This window comes from Mytilus galloprovincialis, chromosome 3, assembly GCF_965363235.1.
Source record: "Mytilus galloprovincialis chromosome 3, xbMytGall1.hap1.1, whole genome shotgun sequence".
Classification (NCBI taxonomy): Eukaryota; Metazoa; Mollusca; class Bivalvia; order Mytilida; family Mytilidae; genus Mytilus; species Mytilus galloprovincialis.
This window is the reverse complement of record NC_134840.1, coordinates 48,918,544-48,941,672: the sequence shown is the minus strand read 5'-3', so window position 1 is coordinate 48,941,672 and position 23,129 is coordinate 48,918,544. Positions and strand designations below refer to the sequence as shown.

Sequence of the window (23,129 nt, the reverse complement as noted above, 5' to 3'; positions counted from 1 at the left end):
TTGGACATTTCCCGACAAGGAAGACACATTTTATATTTACGAAATAATAGACACACACAAATGTAGCATTATTATTGGTTAAGATATCACTGAATTAGAACTATTGGCTTTAAACATATACTTTAATTGTTTAACACAACTGATATCACATGTGGAGCAGGATCATATTGCCCTAAACCTTCAAATTCATCAGTTTTCGTTGTAGACTTTTGTAGACTGCTGTTTGTCTTTTAGTAATTTTTCGTGCTTTGCCATGCTTTTGGTTTTTTCTCTCTATATATATGAATTTTGATAGGCCCTTTGTTATCTTCTGCTACTCTTAGCACTTATAAATTTTATATTTATTGAATAACTAATCAATGTGCTACACTAATTATCAGTTGGGGTTTTTTTTTCGATCACGAGATGAATATTTTTTGAAATATTTTAATTCATCGATTAGTTATTATTCTAATCACATATGGCATAATGTTGATACTTATAAATTAATAAATGATGCAACGTCATCGCCAATATCTTGACAACACACCCATTGTTGTATGACGTCAGCAGAGTGAAATTGTCAGGGTTTTTTTTTTTTGAAAATGTTCGGTATTTCATTGAATACAACATAATAAATCCCGATATCGTTTCTAAATTATGTTTATATGACACAAGTTGTTCCATACCTTTGTTCATGGGGGCAGCTTTGGTTGGCTGCAACACAATTATTTGATTCGAAGTTCTTTTTGAGTTAACCATCATACTTTTATCGGAAAGAGTTAATTTGGTTTGATGCAATAAATATTTAAAATAAAATGTGCACTTTGCGAGATTTTACCCCAATCCCCTTTTATAAAAAAAGTTGTATTAGTTTTCTTTCAATGAATCTCTAGTATGAAAAGATAAATATATACATTTTGAATATAAGAGTTAACCCCATCACCTTTGCTATATAAGTTGTATATATGTTGCAGAACATATATAAGATTAAAAAAGGGGGACGAAAGATACCAGAGAGACAGTCAAACTCATAAATCGAAAATAAACTGACAACGCAAGAGTGCTATGCTGGTAATCACCATTCCTTGTTTAAATTGATTTGATTGTTTATTTTTATTTCCTCAAACTATAAGAATATTAAATACAATATATATATATTATACGAACAGCATAAAGAAAACAAACATATTTACATAATCTAAACAACGTCTAAGTATAAATCCAATCAAACAAGGATTTATATAGTTACACAATTAAAGGTAAATTAAAATACAATAAAAAAAAAGTCTATTCTTCACCAATTTTCAAACATGCAGGAACAATAATAGTTCAGATTAAATATGTGGCTATACAGATAATTATTGAAATTTAATATAGTTTAAACATACAATCTATTATAAGGCAAATCAAGAGGCTCCAGACAACAGCATTTAGAGTTTGCATTTTATGATTCATACTTCCAAGTAACGACTCTCAACGATGTCATCATCTTGATTAAAGAACTGACAGATCTTTTAAGTCAAGAATATCAACAATTTTGTAGAATATGTCTATCCGAATTGTAAAAGGGATGTTCAGCGTAATGTATAACGCATAAGTAGATCTGTATAATATAAAAAAAAACATAGACAGTATTTGCCTGTTTTGATAGATATGACTCCTAATTTCACAATCGTCATAAATATGAATTTGAAAATGGATAAGTTACCGCTATTTGTAACAAACAATGCTCCGTCAAACATGTATGTATTTTATAGTATCGCTTAGGTTGTGGTCGCAGTTCAACTGAGTATTTCCATTTGTTTTCTCCGTTTATGTCTAAAGGCTGTTTTACAGTTTCTCATCACAGTCGTTTGTCTGGAAAGAAATCAGCCACAAAGTTTTCAACAAAAACATCAAATTCATATTTCATCAAAATTTATTTTATATAATCTTAAGTTAATGATATTTGACTGGACTCACCGGCTTATATTTGTCCAATATGAAACTGAATATCCGTTTATGTATTGTTGTTGGTTTTGTTGCAATGTCTGAAGAAGTTAAATTGGTTTACTGCATTACAGATTTGTAAAACTTTTGCAGAAGAAAAACTGCAGATTAAAGAATCTTCAATCGATGTGGTTATGATAATAGTTTTTTTTTAAATTTCGGTAACCACACTGATTAAAACTCATTTTGAAATGGCAAAAGTGAATTTACTGAAATCTTACTTGAAATAACCAATATAGTTTCCTTTCGTTTAAAAACAAAATGGTATAAGAAGCTTGTCAACTTAAAAGCTGTAAGGTTTCGCTATGTATTGACAGAAAATTTTTTGACTGAAAATGTATTATTTACAACCACGGGGTCGATGCCACTGCTGGTGGAGATTTATTTCCCCGAGGGTATCATCAGCCCAGTAGTCAGCACTACTTGTGCTGACATGAATTATCATTGATATGGTTATATTTATAAATTAACTGTTTACAGAATTTAGAATTTTTGAAATACTAAGGCTTTTCTACCTCAGGCATAGATTACTTTAGCTGGATTTGGCAAAACTTTTAGGAATTTTGGTCCTGAATGCTCTTCAACTTCGTACTTTATTTGGCCTTTGGATTCGAGCGTCACTGATGAGTCTTTTGTAGACGAATCGCGCGTCTGGCTTATATACAAAAATTAGTCCTGATATCTATGATGAGTTTATTTACATTGTATTACACACATTATTACACAAAACTTAACAGAATGATACAATTTCCCGTAATTTACCAATTTTCAACAACTATGCCTTCGAGCACACTGGTCAACTCATTGTAATGGGAACTTTTCGTTTATGCTAAAACATGAAAAGAACAAAGGAAAAGGTTCACTTATGCCACAAAATGGCCTGAAATATCAGCTTTATCAAAAAAGACCAAAACATCACAATTTGGTTCGTAAAGGGGTCTATTCCAAAAGCCTTGATGTTAAATAAATCAGTTCTTTTCAGAAGAGTACATAATATTCTCCAAAGGAAGGCCATTTTGGACATTTTGTCAATTATATAATTATGATGTTTTTGTGCAATTTTCAAACCTAAAAACTTTACGAAAAAATTGGCCGCCACCTACGATCCAAAATGTTTTGTAACCAAAAGATTCCAATTATGATATAGAATTCATCAATGTAAAAAGCTTTTAGATCGAGGATGGCGGACAAAGAAAATTATGCCAAAAGGTATTAAAATTATGGATTTTTTTTTAAACAAAATTGACCTATAATACAAATAATGTTTATTTCTTATGTTGTACTGTAATACCACTGTCCCAGGTTAGGGGGAGGGTTTGGATCCCGTTAACATGTTTAACCCCGCCACATTATTTATGTATGTCCCTGTCCCAAGTCAGCAGCCTGTAATTCAGTGGTTGTCGTTTGTTTATGTGTTACATATTTGTTTTTCGTTCATTTTTTTTTAACATAAATAAGGCCGTGAGTTTTCTCGTTTGAATTGTTTTACATTGTCTTATCGGGGCCTTTTATAGCTGACTATGCGGTATGGGCTTTGCTCATCGTTGAAGGCCGTACGGTGACCTATAGTTGTTAATGTTTGTGTCATTTTGGTCTTTTGTGGACAGTTGTCTCATTGGCAATCATACCACATCTTCTTTTTTATATCATAACTTCATAAATTTTAAAGGAAGGTGCTAACAAAATATGTTTTTGTCTTAATAGTATTATCACTAGTGAAATTTTCATTTTGTGAAATTTGATTTTTTTGGCCCGATTAAAAAAAAACCATCAAAAATTAAGGGCAAATTTCAACCCTTAGTGAACCTTCTCCTTTTACCCCAACCCCTTTTCCACCAACACCACCACCAAAACAAAAAAAAAAACCCAAAAACAGTGCTTTTTTGTATATATTGAAACCTACATTATATCGGGAATGAACACAAATGGTAATAGAGATCTACTGAACACGATGGCAAACTCTATTGAATCGCAATTACGTTCAGACGAAAGACAAAAGTAAAATGTACACACGAATGCAAACACATTTGTTTTGGGTGATAATCTAGGACACAAATCATGTGTGATAGTAACCCGAATAATTCAGTCGTTATATTCCACTGATCTACGAAGGCTACATTAACCTCTTGTGGGAGAAAATCGGACACAGAAAGGGCTTGAATTATTCGAGTTAGTGTGATAGCCGGTAATATGGTGGGTACAAGACTAAAAAAAAATTTTTTTTAGGTAAGGCCGTTTCGATTTTTTAATTCACAGATATGTGCAGTCTCCATCACCAAATTGGATTCAATAAGTAAGTGACTACCAAAGAGACAGGCAAAGGTTACTAAAGGCACATTCAAATTAAAAATAAAATAAAAACAAAAAAATACAAAAATAAGAAGATGTGGTATGAGTGCCAATGAGACAACTCTCAATGAAAGTCACAATGTGTAAAAAGTTAACAATTATACTATTAGGTCAAAGTACGGTCACAATTATAGATCAAAGTACGGTCTTCGACACGGAGCCTTGGCTCACACCAAACAGTATGCTATCAAGTGCCCACCATGACTAGTGTAAAACAATTCAAACAGGGGAACCAACGGTCTAAATCTCTATATAAAAAAAAAAAAAACGAAAAACTAGAAACACTAATGCACCACATCAATAAACGACAAGCACTGACTTAGGACAGCTGCAAACAAATACAACGGGTTTAAACGTTTTAACTAGCGCCAACCTTCACCAAACCTAAAATAGCAATTGCTCATTACAACAGTAGAAGACGCACAATAAAATGTCAATTGAAATGACTTAGACTAAATTTAAAAGAAACATTAACAAACACAGGTAAGCATACATTTTACGAATGAATTTGATATAATGCACAATGTAGATACAATATTAATAAAAATATATCAACAGTTGATTATATAACATTTTTTATAACTGCTAAAAAAACTTTGATACGATATCGCTTGATATGATTTTACTTGTAACTGTGTTTTGTCGTAAGCTGTGTCTGCATTATTATTTTAATGAAAGTCTATGGTCAGGCCATATGTTACATTGTATAGACATTATTGTAATTGTGCACGCTTTGGTTAAATATCGTTAAAATTCTAGAACGTTTCACTGTAATAGTCTTAAGAAATTAAAAAAAAAATTAAATAATTTTTCAATCCTGCTTTCTCTATTTTTCTCTTTCGGGGACAACAAACAAGTATATGTTTTTATACCTTGAGCTATAATGGTTTACTTTTACAAATTGTTACTTGGATGGAGAGTTGTCTCATTGGCACTCATACCACCTCTTCCTATCATCTATTGACTCATCATTTTTAACTTTTTATTCAAAGGTTTGATAACTTCCCGTCCACAGTCAGGAATATCATTAGTAGTTGCTTTTTATTTAGACTCCAGACTATCGGGAGTTTAAAACGTGGATAGCTATTGACATGTATCTTTTAAAAGCCGACAACAATATGTAACCTCTAAATATCTGTCTTTTTGTATTGTTCGGTTGGTTGCTGCTTTGTGAACATCAACACATTTTCTTTCTTTATATAATATACTGGTTTACAAAAGACGTGATGAATGTCAAAGTATTTTCCAAGACCGTACCTTGACCTATAATGGTTTACTTTTATAAACTGTGAATTGGATGGAGAGTTGTCTCATTGGCACTCGTACCATATCTTCCTTTATCTGTATAAAAGAAAGATTGGTGAGGACAATACCAAGTGAAGATTAAACACTCTCAAGTTGTAGAACAACAAACATCACCACGAATACACGGTATCAAGCCTAAACCAACAAGTGTATTATTTTTAAAACCACTTACTACTGGCATAAACGCGATATTTTTAAATCGTCGTTTTATTGATTTGAAAAAATAAAATATTTACCAAATATTTCAAAAATCGATATATGTTAAACATAGACATGGTCTTATTCGAATTTCGAGTCCCTTCGTAGCTTTTTGAATTCCAGTTTCTCATCTTTCAAAGTTAGTGTCGATTTGTGCCATTATTTTCCCATAAAACAAATGTGATCTTTATGTTCAATAACACGGTATTTTCTTACTTTTCAACTTGGTAGGATTTTTTTTAACTATATATGCATGCCCATGCATTTATTGAACACAATAATGTTTTTCTTTGGATTATTTAACATTTTTCCTATATTATATTAAAGAACAATTAGGGGTTCAAACTTGATGGTTTATCGTTTCTCATGTCGTTTTGTATATTATGAACTTAATAACACTCGGATGACAAAACAAAGATCATGTGTCCATCCTTCGCTTGTTGCGACAGTTATGCATGTGTCAATATTGCATAACTGACAACCCTTGCTGTCCACCTTGATGGCTACATGAAATATGGTTACATGCATCAATCGGTGTAGAAAATAATGGGTATATAACCCAGGCGAAAATCTTTATTGGGCAGTACATCTCAACTCTCCACCAAAGTAAGTACACTATAATATTAAGGTTGACGGGTTTTTTTTAAAACACATAATTTGTTTTTCTTCGATTTTTTTTGTTATTCTAAAGTTGTCCATACAAATGGCAATTTTATTATAAATACTTTTGATAAAACAGTAATTTATCTTGGTTTTTCTTCAAACATTTTCAGACAAGTATCAAAAACAAAATTGTTCCATATGTGAATGTAAAATATATTTTTCCAATTACTTTATTGATTCTAAAAAGTTGAATATTCGTTTTATACGATAAAACCATAATTCTGAAATTAAATATAAAAAAAAAAACGCGACTTCATGCTAAAACAATACTACAAATTCAAAGATAAGGTATATTTCTTTACATATCTGACGGAAAGTATTCAGTTATAAGACTTTTACTGATCATATATGTAGCATTTTCTTGTCTACCTCTGCTAGCTTTGTCCTATTATCAAACAAAACAAAATAACCGCTAACAATATCAAATATTATATTCATCGTACACGATAAATAATTTTAAGCAAATCTAAAATTTTGCAGAACTATTTTTATCAAGTCAGATAATTTTCTTTTAAATTATGAAAGAGTAAAATAACAAAAACAGCGAACACCAAGGCAAATTTAAAACGGGAAGTACCTTATCTAATGGCAAACACACCAAACGAATGGAAATCAACTGTCATATGCCTGTTGTAATCTTGCAAACTGATTAACATAAAGATTCATGCAAACTGATTAACATAAAGATTCCGTATCAATTATTCGGTAGGCGTGTACTAAGGGATTGTTTTCCAATCAGATAGTCTTGCTCTGTCTTAAATTATGACCATTTTTAATTGCAATTTACGATATACAATCTAAGGAAAAAAATACATTTTTTGTAAATGTTATCGAGACAATACGATCAAATGAAGACAAATTCGTGTTAAATACGTCAACTTTTAAATGGCTCCGAAAGTCAGCAACTAGAAGATAAAACAATGAGTATAGACATTATATAGTCTGTTATTATTGTCGAATTCCCTTCGGAAAAATTAAACGAAAAGCTGAATAAGAAATAAAATTAGATAAATAATAATGATAAACTAGCAACATTAAAAAAAACCAAAATATTTTTTTTTTAATAATTTTGATATACATGTAGCTTAAGACATCGACACCCCTTTTCAATAGAACTTCAAGCATTGGACAAACAGAACACATTATAACATTTGTCTATTTATATTTTCAGAACACTCACCATGCTTAGATTCGTCGCTCTTGCTCTCTGTGCCTCAATGGCTTTCGGTTTTGGATACGGAGGTGGATATGGCGGTGGATTTGACGATGGATATGATGGTGGATTCGGCGGTGGATATGGCGGCGGTATCCAAATCGGTGGATACGGTATCGGAGGTGGACAAGGATTCGGAAAAGGATACGGTGGACAAGGATACGGTATCGGAGGTGGTCAAGGATGGGGAAAAGGATACGGTGGACAAGGATACGGTATCGGAGGTGGTCAAGGATGGGGTAAAGGATACGGTATCGGAGGTGGTCAAGGATTCGGAAAAGGATACGGTGGGCAAGGATACGGTATCGGAGGTGGACAAGGATACGGTATCGGAGGTGGACTAGGATACGGTATCGGAGGTGGATACGGACACGGTATCGGAGGTGGATTCGGTGGTATCAGCGGTGGTATCAGCATTGGAAAAGGAAAATATGGTTAGTATGCGTTGCCTTTACACGTATATCAATAACTAATTGATTTCCATTAACTCGTAAGAGCTTTTTCAGTAATATGATTAGTATTTTATTTATACGGGTCAGTAACAAAAATAGAATTTAGATATAAAAAAAACCATTTAAAACACATTTTGTGGTTAACTTTAAGCAGGTTCCTTTGGAATGCATGCAAACTATAATTGAATATTGGAAAAACCCAGGAACAATATAACTTTCACGTGTTTTTACTGTAAATATCTTAACGCATATTATTTTATTTTTCAGCTCAGTATTGAGGAACCCAGTTTTCAGAACCAGCCAAAGTGCCAATAAAAATAAATAAATCATCCGATACTTAATCAGTTTTCTTGACTTTTTCAAACAGAAGGTAACTGCAGTCACAATTTTCTAGTTACATATGGTGTTTTTTTAATTGATATCGACTTATAATTTTTTCCTGTTTTGGATTTGCTAACCCTTGCCCACATGAGAATCTCCCCGTTTTTTGGGGGGTTCGTATTGCTTAGATCCCTAGTTTTCTCTGTAGAATTTTGTAGTGTGTCTTTTAGTTATTTTTCGTGTTTTGCCATGGTTTAGTAAGGAGCCCCACTAAGTACATGCAAAGAAAAAATATATTGTGCGCACTTTAACAATGTCCATAACCTCCGTAGTTTAGTCGGTTTATAATTTGATATTTTGTAGATTTATGAATTCCAATATCATCTCCAAATAATGTTTTGATACACGTTGTCCTATATCGGGGGGAAAAGTTCACTAGTATATTACGCTGTAAACTTTAGCTATGTAAAACTCTGTCCATTGTTACACAAAAGTCTTTTGCATCCCGCTTATATGTTTAACCCCGAAACATTCAGTATGTATCTGCCTGTCCCAATTCAGGAGCCTGTAATTCAGTTGCCGTCGTTTTTTTATGTGTTACATTTTTGATTTTTTGTTATTTTTGTGTACATAAATTAGGTCGTTAGTTTTTTCATTTGAATTGTTTTACATTTGTAATCTGGGGGCCTGTTATAACTGATTATACGTTATGGGCTTTGCTCATTGCTGAAGGCCGTACGGTGACTCATTGCCATTCATACCACATCTTTTTTTTTATATATATATTTCGAGCAGTTTCAATTTATGTTAATAAATGATAAGGCTATAATTTACCGACAACACAGGTGTTTTGTACTCATTAAAGCGCTCGGGAAATTGGTACTGCATATCAAAAAGATAACACTACTGAAAAGAAAAATCACAAAAAAGGCGAATGCCGAGGAAAATTCAAAACGGAAAGTCTCTAATCAAATGGCAAAATCAAAAGCTCAAACATATATCAAACAAATGGATAACATTTGTTATATTCCTGACTAGGTACATGCATTTTCTTATTTAGAAGATGGTGGATTAAACATTGTTTTAAAGCTAGCTAAACCTCTCACTTGTACGACAGTCGCATAAAATTCCATTATATTGACAACGATGTGTGAACAAACCAAACATAATAGTTAAAATTTCAAAAATTAACAAAAAGCAGTTATAATCTTAATCACTATATATATATATATATAATCAAACAAATGTGTAACAAAGAAACACAAAAAGGAATACAGACAGAGCACATTGGTAAAGATGAAAGACTTGAATACAAGAATTTACCATAGCACAATATTACTATAACGGGATGTATAAGTACAGAGTCACGTCATATGTAACATAGAAACATAAAAAAGGCATATAGACAAATCACATTAGCAAAAAATTCAAACGAAGAATTCAAAAATTCACCACAGCACAATAACCCAAATGACGGTATGTATAAGTACAGAGACACGTCAAATGTATAGTACCAAAAACAGACATAACAGTACAAGTAATATTCATAAAAACAAATAAAAGAATACTATTATAAACACGTTATTAAGATGATAAACAACGTCAGTATACAGAATTTCGTGTATAATTTGTGAAGTTAATACGGAAAAGTTATCAACAAGGTCTTGGTACCTTCCGATGAACTACTTTAGAAAAAGGATAAGACGTTCCCTGACATACCCCTGGCTCATCAACTTGCTGCTCAGACACTGCAACTTTTTTAAAGAGTGGAATTTAAAACGTTACATAGTATATAGTCATTCGTTTGTTTATGATGACTATGGATTGTTCAACGTCCAATGGCAAATTTTAAATGTCAGACCGAAAACATTTTACAGAGAAAAATTGAATAAAAATCTGCATTGTAGCTTTAGTAGACCGACATTCTGAGTCGAAAGTGCAAAGGCTTTCTTGACTGACTATGCAGTATGGGTTTGTCTCATTGTTGAAGACCGCAAAGTGACCTATATTTGTTAAATTCAATATCATTTTGTCTCTTGCGAAGAGTTGTCTCATTGACAATAATACCACATCTTATTTTTATAGTTCACAAGGTAACATTCCACAGGAAGACATGTCATATATTTGGACGCTTTACTTTGATTCCCTGTCGATCAGCTATTGTTCTTACTCCTATTTAAATATGCTGTGTGGCTAGCAGAGAAATACAAATTTCCAAATCTTTGGTGTGACCAGGCCTGTGATGGTATCCACCTCCCACACTACAAAAAAAACATGTGTGTACGGTATATTTGTTGTTGAAGACCATGTGATGATCACAATCCGAGTATTTTAGTCTTTTTGTCGCATTGGGTTACTGCCTATAATTGACAATCTTGTTGTAGTATATTACATTGATTGCATCTTATCTGATTCTGGACTATAAGCTGAGATGTACATCGACACTTAACAGCAAGAAATGTCTAATATATGGATATAAGAAGATATGGTGTAGGTGCCAAATAAGACAACTCTCCATCCAAGTAACAATTTATAACAGTAAACCATTAAAGGTCAAAGTAAGGTCTTCAACACGAAGCCTTGGCTCACACCGAACAACAAGCTACAAAGGGCCCCAAAAGTAGTTTGTTTAACTGATGTGTTCTTAAATATCAATATCATGTTTTAAATATTCTGTATCAAAGTTCAGGTCGTGAATCTCAACCTTCCAACTACAAAGTATGTATAATATAATAATAAAATTAACTATAATCAGTATATACTTTTATTGTTAAAATATTTTTAGAGTCTCCTAAAGTTGTTTTATTTTCGGCAAACAACACTGGACTTAAATCTCTGGTCTCAGTAGCCACCTCCTGCAATGAAAAGAATATATGTTATTAATTTCCACAAGTAACATAAGGACAAAATTTCCCAACTAAAACGGGTCACAATCGATTTACCATATACATTTGAATCTTAAACGCAATTTGAATATGCAATGTTAATACATGTATGACATGAAACCGGTGTACAAAAAGGAAATTATAAAATACACAAGCCAATTGTGCACAACTCTAACATAGTGAAAGGGGTGGGGTTGCATTTCATCAATCATGATATATGTATACGATATTGTTTTTTAGAATAAAGGTTCCTTATAACGATGGTATACTATAATTTAAAGTAATTAAATCATCATAGATACCAGGATTCAAATTTTGTACGCCAGGCGTAAGATAGTGTAAATTATAGATATGAGAAATTAACGGTTTGTTTTACCTATTTTCCCTTTCCCTGACACAAATCCACTTCCGTATCCGATACTGTTTCCATATCCATATCCGCTATCGTATCCACCGTTTCCATATCCTCCATATCCCTTTCCGTATCCACCATGACCCCCGTATCCTCCATATCCCTTTCCGTATCCACCATAGTCACCAAATCCTCCGTATCCGTAACCACCGTATCCGCCGAAACCACCATATCCTTTTCCGTATCCATCGTTTATCCCTCCTCCGTATCCTTTACCGTACCCGTCATATCCATATCCTTTACCGTATCCGTCATATCCATCATAAATGATTTTACTGTAACCTCCGTGACCCCCAAATCCTGGTCCGTATCCACCATAACCTTTGTCGTAGAATGCGCAGGCCATTGCGACACATGCACTCAACAGGATAAGTTTCAACATACTGGATTTCTGAAAATTATAGATAAAGAAACATGTATAATGACTTTCGAGTTTCATCCTACATTATCTGCCTTATCACTTCTTCTACATGCAATGTAACAGAGTTATACCAATAATAATTGATTTTCAACAAAAGATTTATGATTTTAAAATCCCAAAGACCAGAAACATTAAAATATAACTAAAACAAACACTTACGAGGTTCATGACTTGTGATGAGCAAAATTCAATGAACATGTTGCGGGTTAAACTGATTATTATGCACCTAACATACACCCTTTTAATATAGGTGTAATATCACCATTGAATTTCCCCTATTAGTCTTTGATAAATTTGCATTTTTCAAAAAAATGTGCAGAATTTATCTTTGTTTTTAATTAAAAAATACTTGGCATGAGTAAAGTATTATCCTGTCCAGTACTATAGAAAAAAATTCACATAAAATTTCATTGCATATAAGAAAATAACCATCACTGGAAGTTAACCAATCAAATTTCTCCCCTTATTTAACCTGTGTACAAGATTCAGGAACCATGTAACCTCAAGTTTACAAAATATTCTATAATAACACCAAATAAAAAAATAATGCTGCTTTGAAATACCTAAGACATAAAATTATGTTTATGACACAGAAAAATTTTACTGCAATAAAATGTAGGATGAATTACCTACAACTGTCAAATTCAAGGGAATATTTTTTTTGGACCTATTTTCGTATACAACCGGATGTGACGTACCATGATCTGGTGGTATTCCACCTATACATACTAAGGTTGTTAAATGTATATCAGTTCAGGTAAAATAAGAACAAAAATACTGGTAGCAGTAAACCAATACCCAAAAAATAGTGCAAAAGAATTTTTGTAGCTACTAGAAGCAATTGAAAACTCGAGGTTTTTAAGCTAACTAAAAGTATAAAATATCAAATTATCGTCTGTCGTATACAAAAGTAATATTCTTGAATTATCTAGCGAATTTTATAAAATGACCGTAAATTCACAATTCACTGAATTTTCGACAACTGATGACAATGCATGATGATTAGAAGTGATGTTTTAACAGGATAATAATAATAACAATTTATTCATCAAGTCACATGTATAAACAATGTTTGTACAGTTAAGAAAATACACTAAAATTAATTTGTAGGAACAATAGAAACTGAACGAAAATCGAGACTCGTAGAAAGAACAAAAAATTTTCAATCATTAACGATGCATTTTTTACTTTTGCCTTATACAGTCCTGGAATGGTTCAAAATCAATCTAATTAAAATTAAATCTCTCACTCGCTCATATTTTAATGCTTGGTCGCTGCGTGGGAGCAGCGACCAAGCATTAAAAAATGAGCGAGTGAGAGATTTAATTTTAATTAGATTGGTTCAAAATGCTTTTGCTTTGCAGGTAGATAAGCTTTGCTTGATTTTTTAGTTACGTGCTTTAGTTTTTGGCATGTTTAGATATGTAGTTAGCAATGCTTTGCATGTAATGAAATTCGAAACAGTGTGGCTGTGGCCATTGATTGACACATTAAATTCATCCATTGACTGGGACAATTTAGGTGAACGTTTGTATGTAACGACCTCTGCTCACTATGTACTTTTTAAAGACACTTAAACTATGGGGTCACCAAAGGTTCTCAACACCTTAATAAAGTAATTCAAAAAATTAATCAGAAATAACACGATGTTTTGATTTATATCAATTATATAAATCAAAACATAAAGGTTATTCCTGATTAATTTTTCGAATTATTTCATAATTAAAGGCGTTAAGAAACCTTTGGTGACCCCACAGTTTAAATGTCTATCGTAGGTACGTCATGAACAGTGGTCGTTACAGACAAACGTTCACGTAAATTGTCCCAGTCAATGGATGAATTTAATGTGTCAATCAATGGCCACAGCCACACTGTTTTGAATTTCATTCTATTTCAATATGATTGTGCTGTTTCTCTGCATACGAAATAATTCGCTGCTTAAATATCTTATCTGCATTTTCTGTGTTTTAATTTTGTATTGTTATATGTGAACCGTATTAAGATAAAACTTTCGTATTCAAAATACGATGGCCATAATTTTTGACCAAATAATACTGATATTTTTAACCGGAAACATAAGGTAGAATACATTTAATATTTTGATGTAAAAGAATAGTCTAATTTTGGTGCTTTCTAGGACGAACCAATTATTTAACAATATGAAAAGAAAACTATCGAACTATTTTATCATGACAGCGTAATAATATGAAGAAAAAAACAATGGCTTTGTCAACTAATAGATATATGTACTTACTTGATGTCAGGTCAACAACACTGATACCCTATGTGGGGGTACAGTAACTATATATACCCAAAATTTTAGTGGTCATTACAAACATCCATCTATCAAAATATCCTTATGTGCATGTATTTTATTACTTACGTCATTGACCACAAAGATTTTAATCTATCTAATAATAATTACATGATTTTATGTCGATAATTGGATAATTAAATATGATGGATCTGACTGCTTTTAATTGACAATTTATTTACCTTACATTTCCATTCATATCAACAATTATTAAGCATGATACAATTTTGAACAATATTCAAATTTTCAACATTTGTAGCTTTCGAGTATATCGAGGGAACTTTCAACACGTTAAAAAAAACCCGAAAGGATCAAAGTACTTTTTGAAAGTTTGGTAATGCAGATGAACAAATGTCAAATAGATCAAAATATCATGGACACGATAACAAAATTCATTGTATTGCAATGGGCTTCGGAAAAGCAGAACACGATAGCAAAATAATTGTTTTAAGTAATAATCGGTAGCACAAATCTTATTGTTCCTGCAGGAATGATACTATGGTGGTACAAGATTTTACTGTTTTTTGTTTAACAATAATTAAATGAGTAGGCCGTCTAAAATATTTCCCAAATATGACAAACCGTTTATTTGCATAAAATGTTGATATCCGTTTACATGATTTAGATCAAGTCAAATAACCTTTCTGACCTTATTTCAAAAGTTTTGATCTTTTTTGCATATTGTTCTATTTTCTTTTCCGGAACTTTTTTTGTCTAGCTTTGAACATAGTTTATACTTTAAGTTACTTGATCTTGTGACGTGTCCAGTTAATAGAAAAATCATTTAAAGAAAATACGTTCTAGGACTGTGTTTGAAACACGCTATTATAAACTAAACCCTTATTATCTGCTATACTTTTGGCTTACTATATCAATAATTGATAGATATTTTTTCTTAAAATATAATTAAGATAAAAGACATGTAATTTCTCAAATTTACTGACATTTCAAATTGTATATCTTTGTCCTGGTGGCAGAAAATGCCATGCAAGCTCGTTCCAACAACATATTTTTAGGTTTTAAAATATTGTCTTCCCTATCTACACATTGTTGGTGCTCTGTGTGTTTCTATTTTGAGGAATGTAACTTCAACAACCTCACACTACAAGTGTGAGAGAAAAACGTGATGAAACATGGCAAACAAACGAGCACTGGAAGCACTTTGTGACTGGAAGTTTAATAATAAAAGTTGATTTTTAAAGAACATATTATACAAACCAAAGCATTTAACAACTGTTATGGAATAGTTAAGTTAGCAAATGGGTACGCATTGCATGGAAAATAAAAAAACCCAGATTATCTTGCGATCAACAATCGCTGAATTTAATATTAACTATCTATAATATATTAAGATATAAGTGCATATAAGACTTAGTTTGGCATATATGCATGCATACAGTCTGTCAATATCTATGTTTTTGGTGTTGCGCAACTTCTTTGACTGCTGATGTTTTATTAGTTGTATTGGCTTTGTACTAGCTGCCAGAAACTTCAAGTACCATCAAATCTGACTTTTTGTTGTTGTAACGGATATATAAACACCCTACCACGTCCTTTATGTGTTTTGTAGATGCTTTTCTGCTTTTTGTATCGATATGATAAGGCAATATAAGTAGGAAGTTGTGGTATGAGTGACAATGAGAAAACTCTCCATTCAAGGCACAGTGTATAAAAGTTAAATATAGAATTATTGGTCAAAGCACGGTCTTCATCAAAAACCTTGACTAAGCCCTTTTCAACAGATTTTTATAGCTTGTTCTTATGCTGTGCTGCTATGTCCCAGGTAAGAGAAGGGTTGAACATTCACTAACATGTTAAATAAGGCCGTTTTATAATAATCTTATTTGAATTATTTCATATGATCATGTCGCATGGTCTTCAACGGCAATGAACAAGCCCATATAATCATTTATGAAAGGCCCCATCACGACAAAATGTGAAAACATTTTAATTATAACGAAAAAAAAACTCAACCTGATTAGTTACAAACAATAAACGAAAACAAGTAAAGCAGACAATAACCAACGACAACTAAGTTGTATTACAGGATTCATGGGCTCTTTTAACCAAAGTTCTTACGACTTAAATTGGTAGTAAGTTATACTGAAATGTTAATGACGTACGAATATTTTATTTTCTCATTAAATTTTGGTGAAATGAGTCGCTGGCTTTGGACAGACACAAAAAATGTGGTTGGTTGAAACATGTTTATTAGCACACATCCCTTCCATAGCCTGAGCCAGTTGTGTCGCATTACATCATATAAAAGAATTGTAAAAATTGGTTGGAAATGGCTTGACTCGGTGAATTGGCACGAACTAAAACCTCTATACCACATGTGCTATAGAAGTCTAAGGCACGAAGCACAAAATTCAACCAAAAACATAAGAAAGCAAAATGTAGGATCAGAACGTTAGCGGCGATCTAATCTAGATAAAAATCGAGAAACGAAAAACATTTTTCGAATCACATCAACAAACGACAACCACTGAACATGTTCTTGACTTAGGACAGGTGAAAACAAATGCATCGGGTTTACACGTTTTAAAAGGTACCAACCTTGACCCTTAACCTTACCTAAAACAATAGTGTAACATCACAACATAGACAGTATAGATCTATATAGACAGACACACTATATATGAAAAATTAATTGAAATGACTTAAGCAATCAAAAGACATATAAACACAAGCGCACAAACACTGAACGAATTAATTTGATCAATGGTACAATGTAAATGCAAAATCAATAAAATAAGGGTTGAGACGTTAAAACATTTCAGAAAGACAATAATATTAACCTTGGACAAAATGCCGCGAAATAGATAATGTACACAGGTGAATAAAAATAATTTTGTTGTAAGGTTTACAGTAATGGAGAGCGGAATATTTTTTTTTAAATAAATAAGTTTGATGTTCATAGTACGAGAACAGAATTAAGTGAAAATTTATAGTCATACCAAACACTTATCAAATCTAGTATATATAAAAAATAGAGAGATAACCCCTAAAAAAGTAAACATTTAATAACAAAAGCATTACAAATTGTATCAACAGGTCAAATTAACACGAAAGTACTATTTGACAGTACTCGAAGTTACTAAAAGCTAGTTTTAAAATAGACAAAAACAATTATTGTAATGAGTATGTTTAAATTTATATATAGCGAGGTGAAGATCTACAATGTTCAGGGTTAATGCAGCTGGTTCCACAGGAGTTCAGCCTTACATTTTTATTTTGAACTAAACAAAATTCCAAGGAAGTTGGTCCCTCCTAGTTTTGACATAAACACCCGCCTCATGCCTCCCCGAATGGTATCATTATAAAACACTTTATACACTTACTTAAAACAACATCTTTTGATCATTAATTTTGATCAATTAGTTCATGGAAAATAAGAAAAATCATAATATCTGAAAATGTCATTTTCCATTCTTTGTGAAAATTCGTATCCTTAAATTTTCGATTGTTTTCATCCGCGAAAACAATAATGATATACACAAGAAGCATAATTCATCAGAAGCAAATGATCTGTTATACCATTCAAGCACATTTTGTATATGAATGGTGCTGTTACAGTTATATCAAATAGCTATAAATATAAAAAAAAGGAGATGTGGTATGATTGCCAATGAGACAACTCTCCACAAGAGACCAAAATGACATAGAAATTAAAAACTATAGGTCACCGTGCGGCCTTAGATTATTGGAAATTGGAATATTGGCAGGAAAAAAAAATGTATTCCAAGAAATCAGATCGAAGCTTTGGGCCAAAGGCCAAAAACGAAATGAAAATTATTGTCTCATTTTTTTTCTACAATAGTTATGGTGAATCGAAAAAGCTTTGATAAATGTCTGAGGCAAGCGGAAAGACAGTATCAGGCAGAACAACGCAACAAGCTAAAGAATTTTGGAAGGAAGTAAACACATTGGGACCAAAAACCACAAAACAAAACATTGATTCAGTTTTTCGGGAAGATGGAACAATTTCATATGACACAAACGAAATTCTGGAACATTGGCGAAGTGAGTACTCGAAGCTTTTTTCAGCATTATTTATGTCCAACATTGAACAGTTAAATGCGCAAATGGAAGCTGAAATCGATAACCTAGATTTAAACGAAAGTAAAACTAAAGTTACGGATGCTACACTAAACGATGATATTAACATTGAAGAGACTAAAATTGTCATGAAAAGACTGAAATCAGGCAAATCAGTAGAAGTTGATAATCTACCAAATGAAATTCTTAAAATCGAAAACTTGGTATATATCTTAGCAAAATTGTTCAATCTGTGCTTCACTAGTGGAATAGTGCCAATTTTGTGGTGTAAATGTATTATATGTTCTATTCTGAAATCTGGCATGGACTATCGTGACCCATACGGATACAGAAGCATTAGTCTTATGTAAACCGTCGCTAAACTATTTAGTTCAATTCTTAATAGTCGAATGGTGAATTTATTTGAAAGTGAAAATATTCTATTGGCAAAGGAGTCCGTCAGGGTGAGAATTTAGCGCCGACGCTATTAGCCTTATCCATAAATGATTTGATACCTGAAATCAACGCTATTAGCTGTGGAGTCCTACTAGAAAATGACTTTTCACTTAGTACGTTACTATACGCCGATGACATAGTTTTCATTTCTAGCTCTGCCCGGACATACAAACAAAAGACAAAACTAGAGTACTGCACGTAAGGAAAGCTACAGTTGCACGAAGCGAATTTGTGTGTTTAAAATTGGCGACAAAATAGTTGACTTTACTTCACAATACCGCTACCTAGGTCTTACAGTGTTATGACATACTGTGCTGGAGTATGGGGGGTTTAAGCGTATGAAGGACTAGACACACTGCAAAAAAGGGCTATACGATCTTTCTTAGGAGTCGGAAAGTTTACACCGATACCGGGAATGACAGGCGAAATGGCATGGATTCCAGTCTCTATCCGAAATCATTGTCAGATGATAAAGCTTTGGTGTCGTATTGTAAATATGCACTCGGAAAGATTACCATCACAGATATATGCTTGCGACTGTTTTTCACGAAATCATAAGGATACGTGGTACAACAATATAAAGTCGACCCTTAACATTTAAAGATAACATAAAGGATTATTTATGAAGGAAGTGTTAATATCCATATCATATTTTAAACATTTGAATATAATTCAGGATGTATAATTATGTTGAACAATTGTTACAATAACAAACACATGTACCAATGTATATGTTTATTATTGTGACTGAGGGGTAAACAAAACGAAGGCTACTTCACAAAATTGGGAAACCTTCTGCGTTGTAAGATTTGATCCAGATAAACCTCACTGTACCATAAAAGTAATGTGTTAGGAATATGACTGTTATAATAATGTTTATTTTTATTGCCCAATTGAAAGTTTTTTTATGTCAATGTATGACCCTTTATCTGGGGGGGGGGGGGGGGGGGCTTCAATACATAATTGATGGAGGGTATCACTAGGTTTCTGTTATTGTTACCCCATATATTGCGTAGGTAAAAATGTTACCTTTTCCCATATTGTTTACGTTTCATTTGGTGTGTAATGTAACAGTGGAATACCAACGTGCCAAAAGAGAGAAAATTGGTTAATATAACACAGCCGGTAACACCAAGAAAGATGACAGACGAAGTTTTGTGAACTTTATTGACCTTATCACATATTTCGGATAGTTTTACCGACATATTCACATATTTTTAAGCCTGAAAAGGTGACCTATTCCAGCGGTACGTCCAATTACCTTGAATATAGAAAGTGGGCCCCCTGAGTCCTATATCTCTTCCTGTTCGTTGGGATGCAAGGCTTAGTGCTGAAGTTCGTACTTTGACCTGTAATGGTTTACTTTACAAATTGTGACTTGGATAGAGAGTAGTCTCATTAGCACTCATACCACATCTAATTCTTCTTATATCTATCAGTATGTCAGAATGAAAATTTTCGGCTACAAAATTTCAAGTATCTTGCTTCGAAAGTTTCAATGATATAGACCTATTAGGAAACACATAACTAAGATAACTTCTTGTTTCGAGTTACTATTGATTCAACTGCAATACATATTTCGTGTCAATCTGTGTATATTCTATGTTTAAACTGTAAAAGACCAGAAACTTTGTAGATTTGTTTATTGTTAAATAAGTATTTTAGAGTCTTTGTGTTGTTTTCTGTCAGAAAACAACTCTGGACTGAAATCTCGAGCCTCAGTAACCACCACCTGCAATAAAAAGAATAAAATTTATAATGTGCACAAATAACGAAAGCACAACATTTTTTAACTTATACGGCTCAAAATAAATTTACCATATATATATTTGAATCATAAAACTCAACCTAAATAGGTAATATTTATATGACATGTTTAGCGTGTATAATACACAAAAAGAAATTGTAAAATTCACAAGTCAATTGCATACATAGTATGTCACCAATATCATCGTGGTAATGCTTTATAACTAAATGTCCTTCTTCTAACAAAGCGATATAAAAGTTAAGAGTATTAATCACTGATAGATATAACTATGATTATATGACAATTTCAATTTAAAATATATAAGAGTTTATGTTACCTATTTTCCCTTTCCCTGACACAAATCCACTTCCGTATCCGATACTGTTTCCATATCCATATCCACCATCGTATCCACCGTTTCCATATCCTTTTCCATATCCACCATGACCTCCGTATCCTCCATATCCTTTTCCGTATCCGCCATAACCACCAAATCCTCCATTTCCGTATCCACCGTATCCGCCGAAACCACCATATCCTTTACCGTATCCATAATTTATTCCTCCTCCGTATCCTTTACCGTACCCGTCATATCCATATCCTTTACCGTATCCGTCATATCCATCATAAATGATTTTAGTGTAACCTCCGTGACCCCCAAATCCTGGTCCGTATCCACCATAACCTTTGTCATAGAATGCGCAGGCCATTGCGACACATACACTCAACAGGATAAGTTTCAGCATACTGGATTTCTGAAAATGATAAATGAATTAAAATACTTGATGGTTATAAAATGCTGTCAAAAAATGTAAAAAAAATGCAGGATAAAAGTAATTATAGGTCACTATCATGTAACAATAAGAAAACCCATACCTTATATTCAGCTATAAAAGGTCCACATGAAACAATTCAAACGAGAAAAATAACATTTTAAAAACAAAACAAACAAAAAATAAGCAGAAAAAACCCCCAGAAAATGAGATGTTGATAATATTAGCAATTTAGCTTCATACCAGCATAGTATCATACCAACGTTATAACATGTATCAAAATGATCGTCTAGCGAGTCTACTGGAATTGTCTAGTTAACTATTGAAAATGACCGCATTTAATTTGGTATTTATCATTGGGAATCTTTGACAACTGATAACAATGCATGATCAATAGCTTTGGTAAAAATATAGTGATATACACTAAAGATTAAACGAAAGAATTGTCATAATCTTAAAGAAAAAAATACCGTATTGGTTTAACCAGGACGATGATATATTCAATCTTATGAAAACTAGCTTACATTTGTATCTACTAAAGCGAAATAATCTGAAGAACAATTATGTCTACTAATAGATACATGTACTTACTTGATTTCAGGTCAACAACACTGATACCCAATGTGGAGGTACAGCAACTATATATAGCCAAAACTTTACTGGTCATTAAAAAAGGCAATCTATCAACATATCCTTCTGTACATGTATTTTATTACGTACATCATTGAACCACATAGATTTTAATCTGTCTATTACATTATTTTATGTCGATAATTGGATCATTAAGTAATATGGATCATCTGCCTTTAACTTACAATAATAATTGCAAATTCTTCATATATTATACTAGTATATAAAAAAACCAGTCATTTTAGATAACACATCGTTACTTGATCAAAACAAAAATATTGACATACATGTACATAATCAATAACCTTGTGACATATCTGGTTTAAAAACAAATCATAAATAATAATTATATTTTTAAGAATAATACTTTTAGAATCATGTTGTTTAACCATGTACCTATCTTGTTTAAAACTTTAATCTGGTCTGTAAGTGCTGAAATATTTCTCTATTTAGAGATAAACTCAATTGGATTACACCAATTTTTCAATTATTATCTCTTTATACAAATAATAATTACATTAAAAAATTCAGTTACTTTAGTACTTTTGAGAAGAAAACATCATTTTCCTGGATCAGATAATACAAATTCTTTACAATTCTTTCACATTTTAGGAATAAATCCTTATTTATGTTGTTTATGGTATTAAATACAAGAAGTCAACCGAAAATTTCTACGCGAAAAACTGTTATTTAAAATTATCTTCACCATGTTTTATCCAAGGCAAAAGTTCGGAATGATAAAAACTGAATCTGGAACTTTTATTTATATAGAAATAACTATTATCCCTGCTCACCCTTCCGGAGCACTTGAGATAACCCCCACTTTTTTAATGACCCAAAAATATCTGGAACCTTTATTATAGAAATAATTATTTTATCTGCGTTTCCTTCCGGAGCACCTGAGATAACCCCTAGTTTGTGTAGGGGTTCGTGTTGCTTAGTCTTTAGTTTTCTATGGTGACGGTTGTTGTGTCTTGT

At 32.4% G+C, this 23,129-nt stretch overlaps 2 protein-coding genes across 3 annotated transcripts; one reads left to right on the top strand and one right to left on the bottom strand.

The window, feature by feature from the left end:
* The first annotated feature begins 6,326 nt into the window (after window positions 1-6,326).
* Window positions 6,327-8,492, top strand: LOC143068197 (uncharacterized). 2 transcript variants are annotated; one of them, XM_076242060.1, is made up of 4 exons: window positions 6,327-6,429; window positions 7,658-7,950; window positions 8,011-8,133; window positions 8,419-8,492. In XM_076242060.1, exons 2-4 carry the CDS (start codon window positions 7,668-7,670, stop codon window positions 8,427-8,429), a joined length of 417 nt encoding a protein of 138 aa, XP_076098175.1. In that variant the 5' UTR covers window positions 6,327-6,429; window positions 7,658-7,667; the 3' UTR covers window positions 8,430-8,492. The 2 variants fall into 2 exon arrangements, with proteins under 2 accessions (XP_076098175.1, XP_076098174.1); XM_076242059.1 differs by having other exon boundaries at window positions 6,328-6,429; window positions 7,658-8,133.
* Window positions 8,493-11,222: 2,730 nt separating this feature from the next.
* LOC143066271 (uncharacterized) lies at window positions 11,223-22,238 on the bottom strand. Its single transcript, XM_076239264.1, has 5 exons — window positions 22,113-22,238; window positions 21,086-21,503; window positions 13,379-13,395; window positions 11,734-12,160; window positions 11,223-11,327 (listed from the first exon to the last, which is right to left on the bottom strand). The coding sequence occupies exons 2-5, from the start codon at window positions 21,492-21,494 to the stop codon at window positions 11,314-11,316; spliced, it is 867 nt and encodes a 288-aa protein (XP_076095379.1). The 5' UTR covers window positions 21,495-21,503; window positions 22,113-22,238; the 3' UTR covers window positions 11,223-11,313.
* Window positions 22,239-23,129: the final 891 nt, after the last annotated feature.

What these genes read in the sequence shown, in the direction of transcription:
- LOC143068197 (XM_076242059.1), top strand. Translation starts at nt 7,668, where the DNA reads ATGCTTAGATTCGTCGCTCTTGCTCTCTGTGCCTCAATGGCTTTCGGT.
- LOC143066271 (XM_076239264.1), bottom strand. Translation starts at nt 21,494, where the DNA reads ATGCTGAAACTTATCCTGTTGAGTGTATGTGTCGCAATGGCCTGCGCA.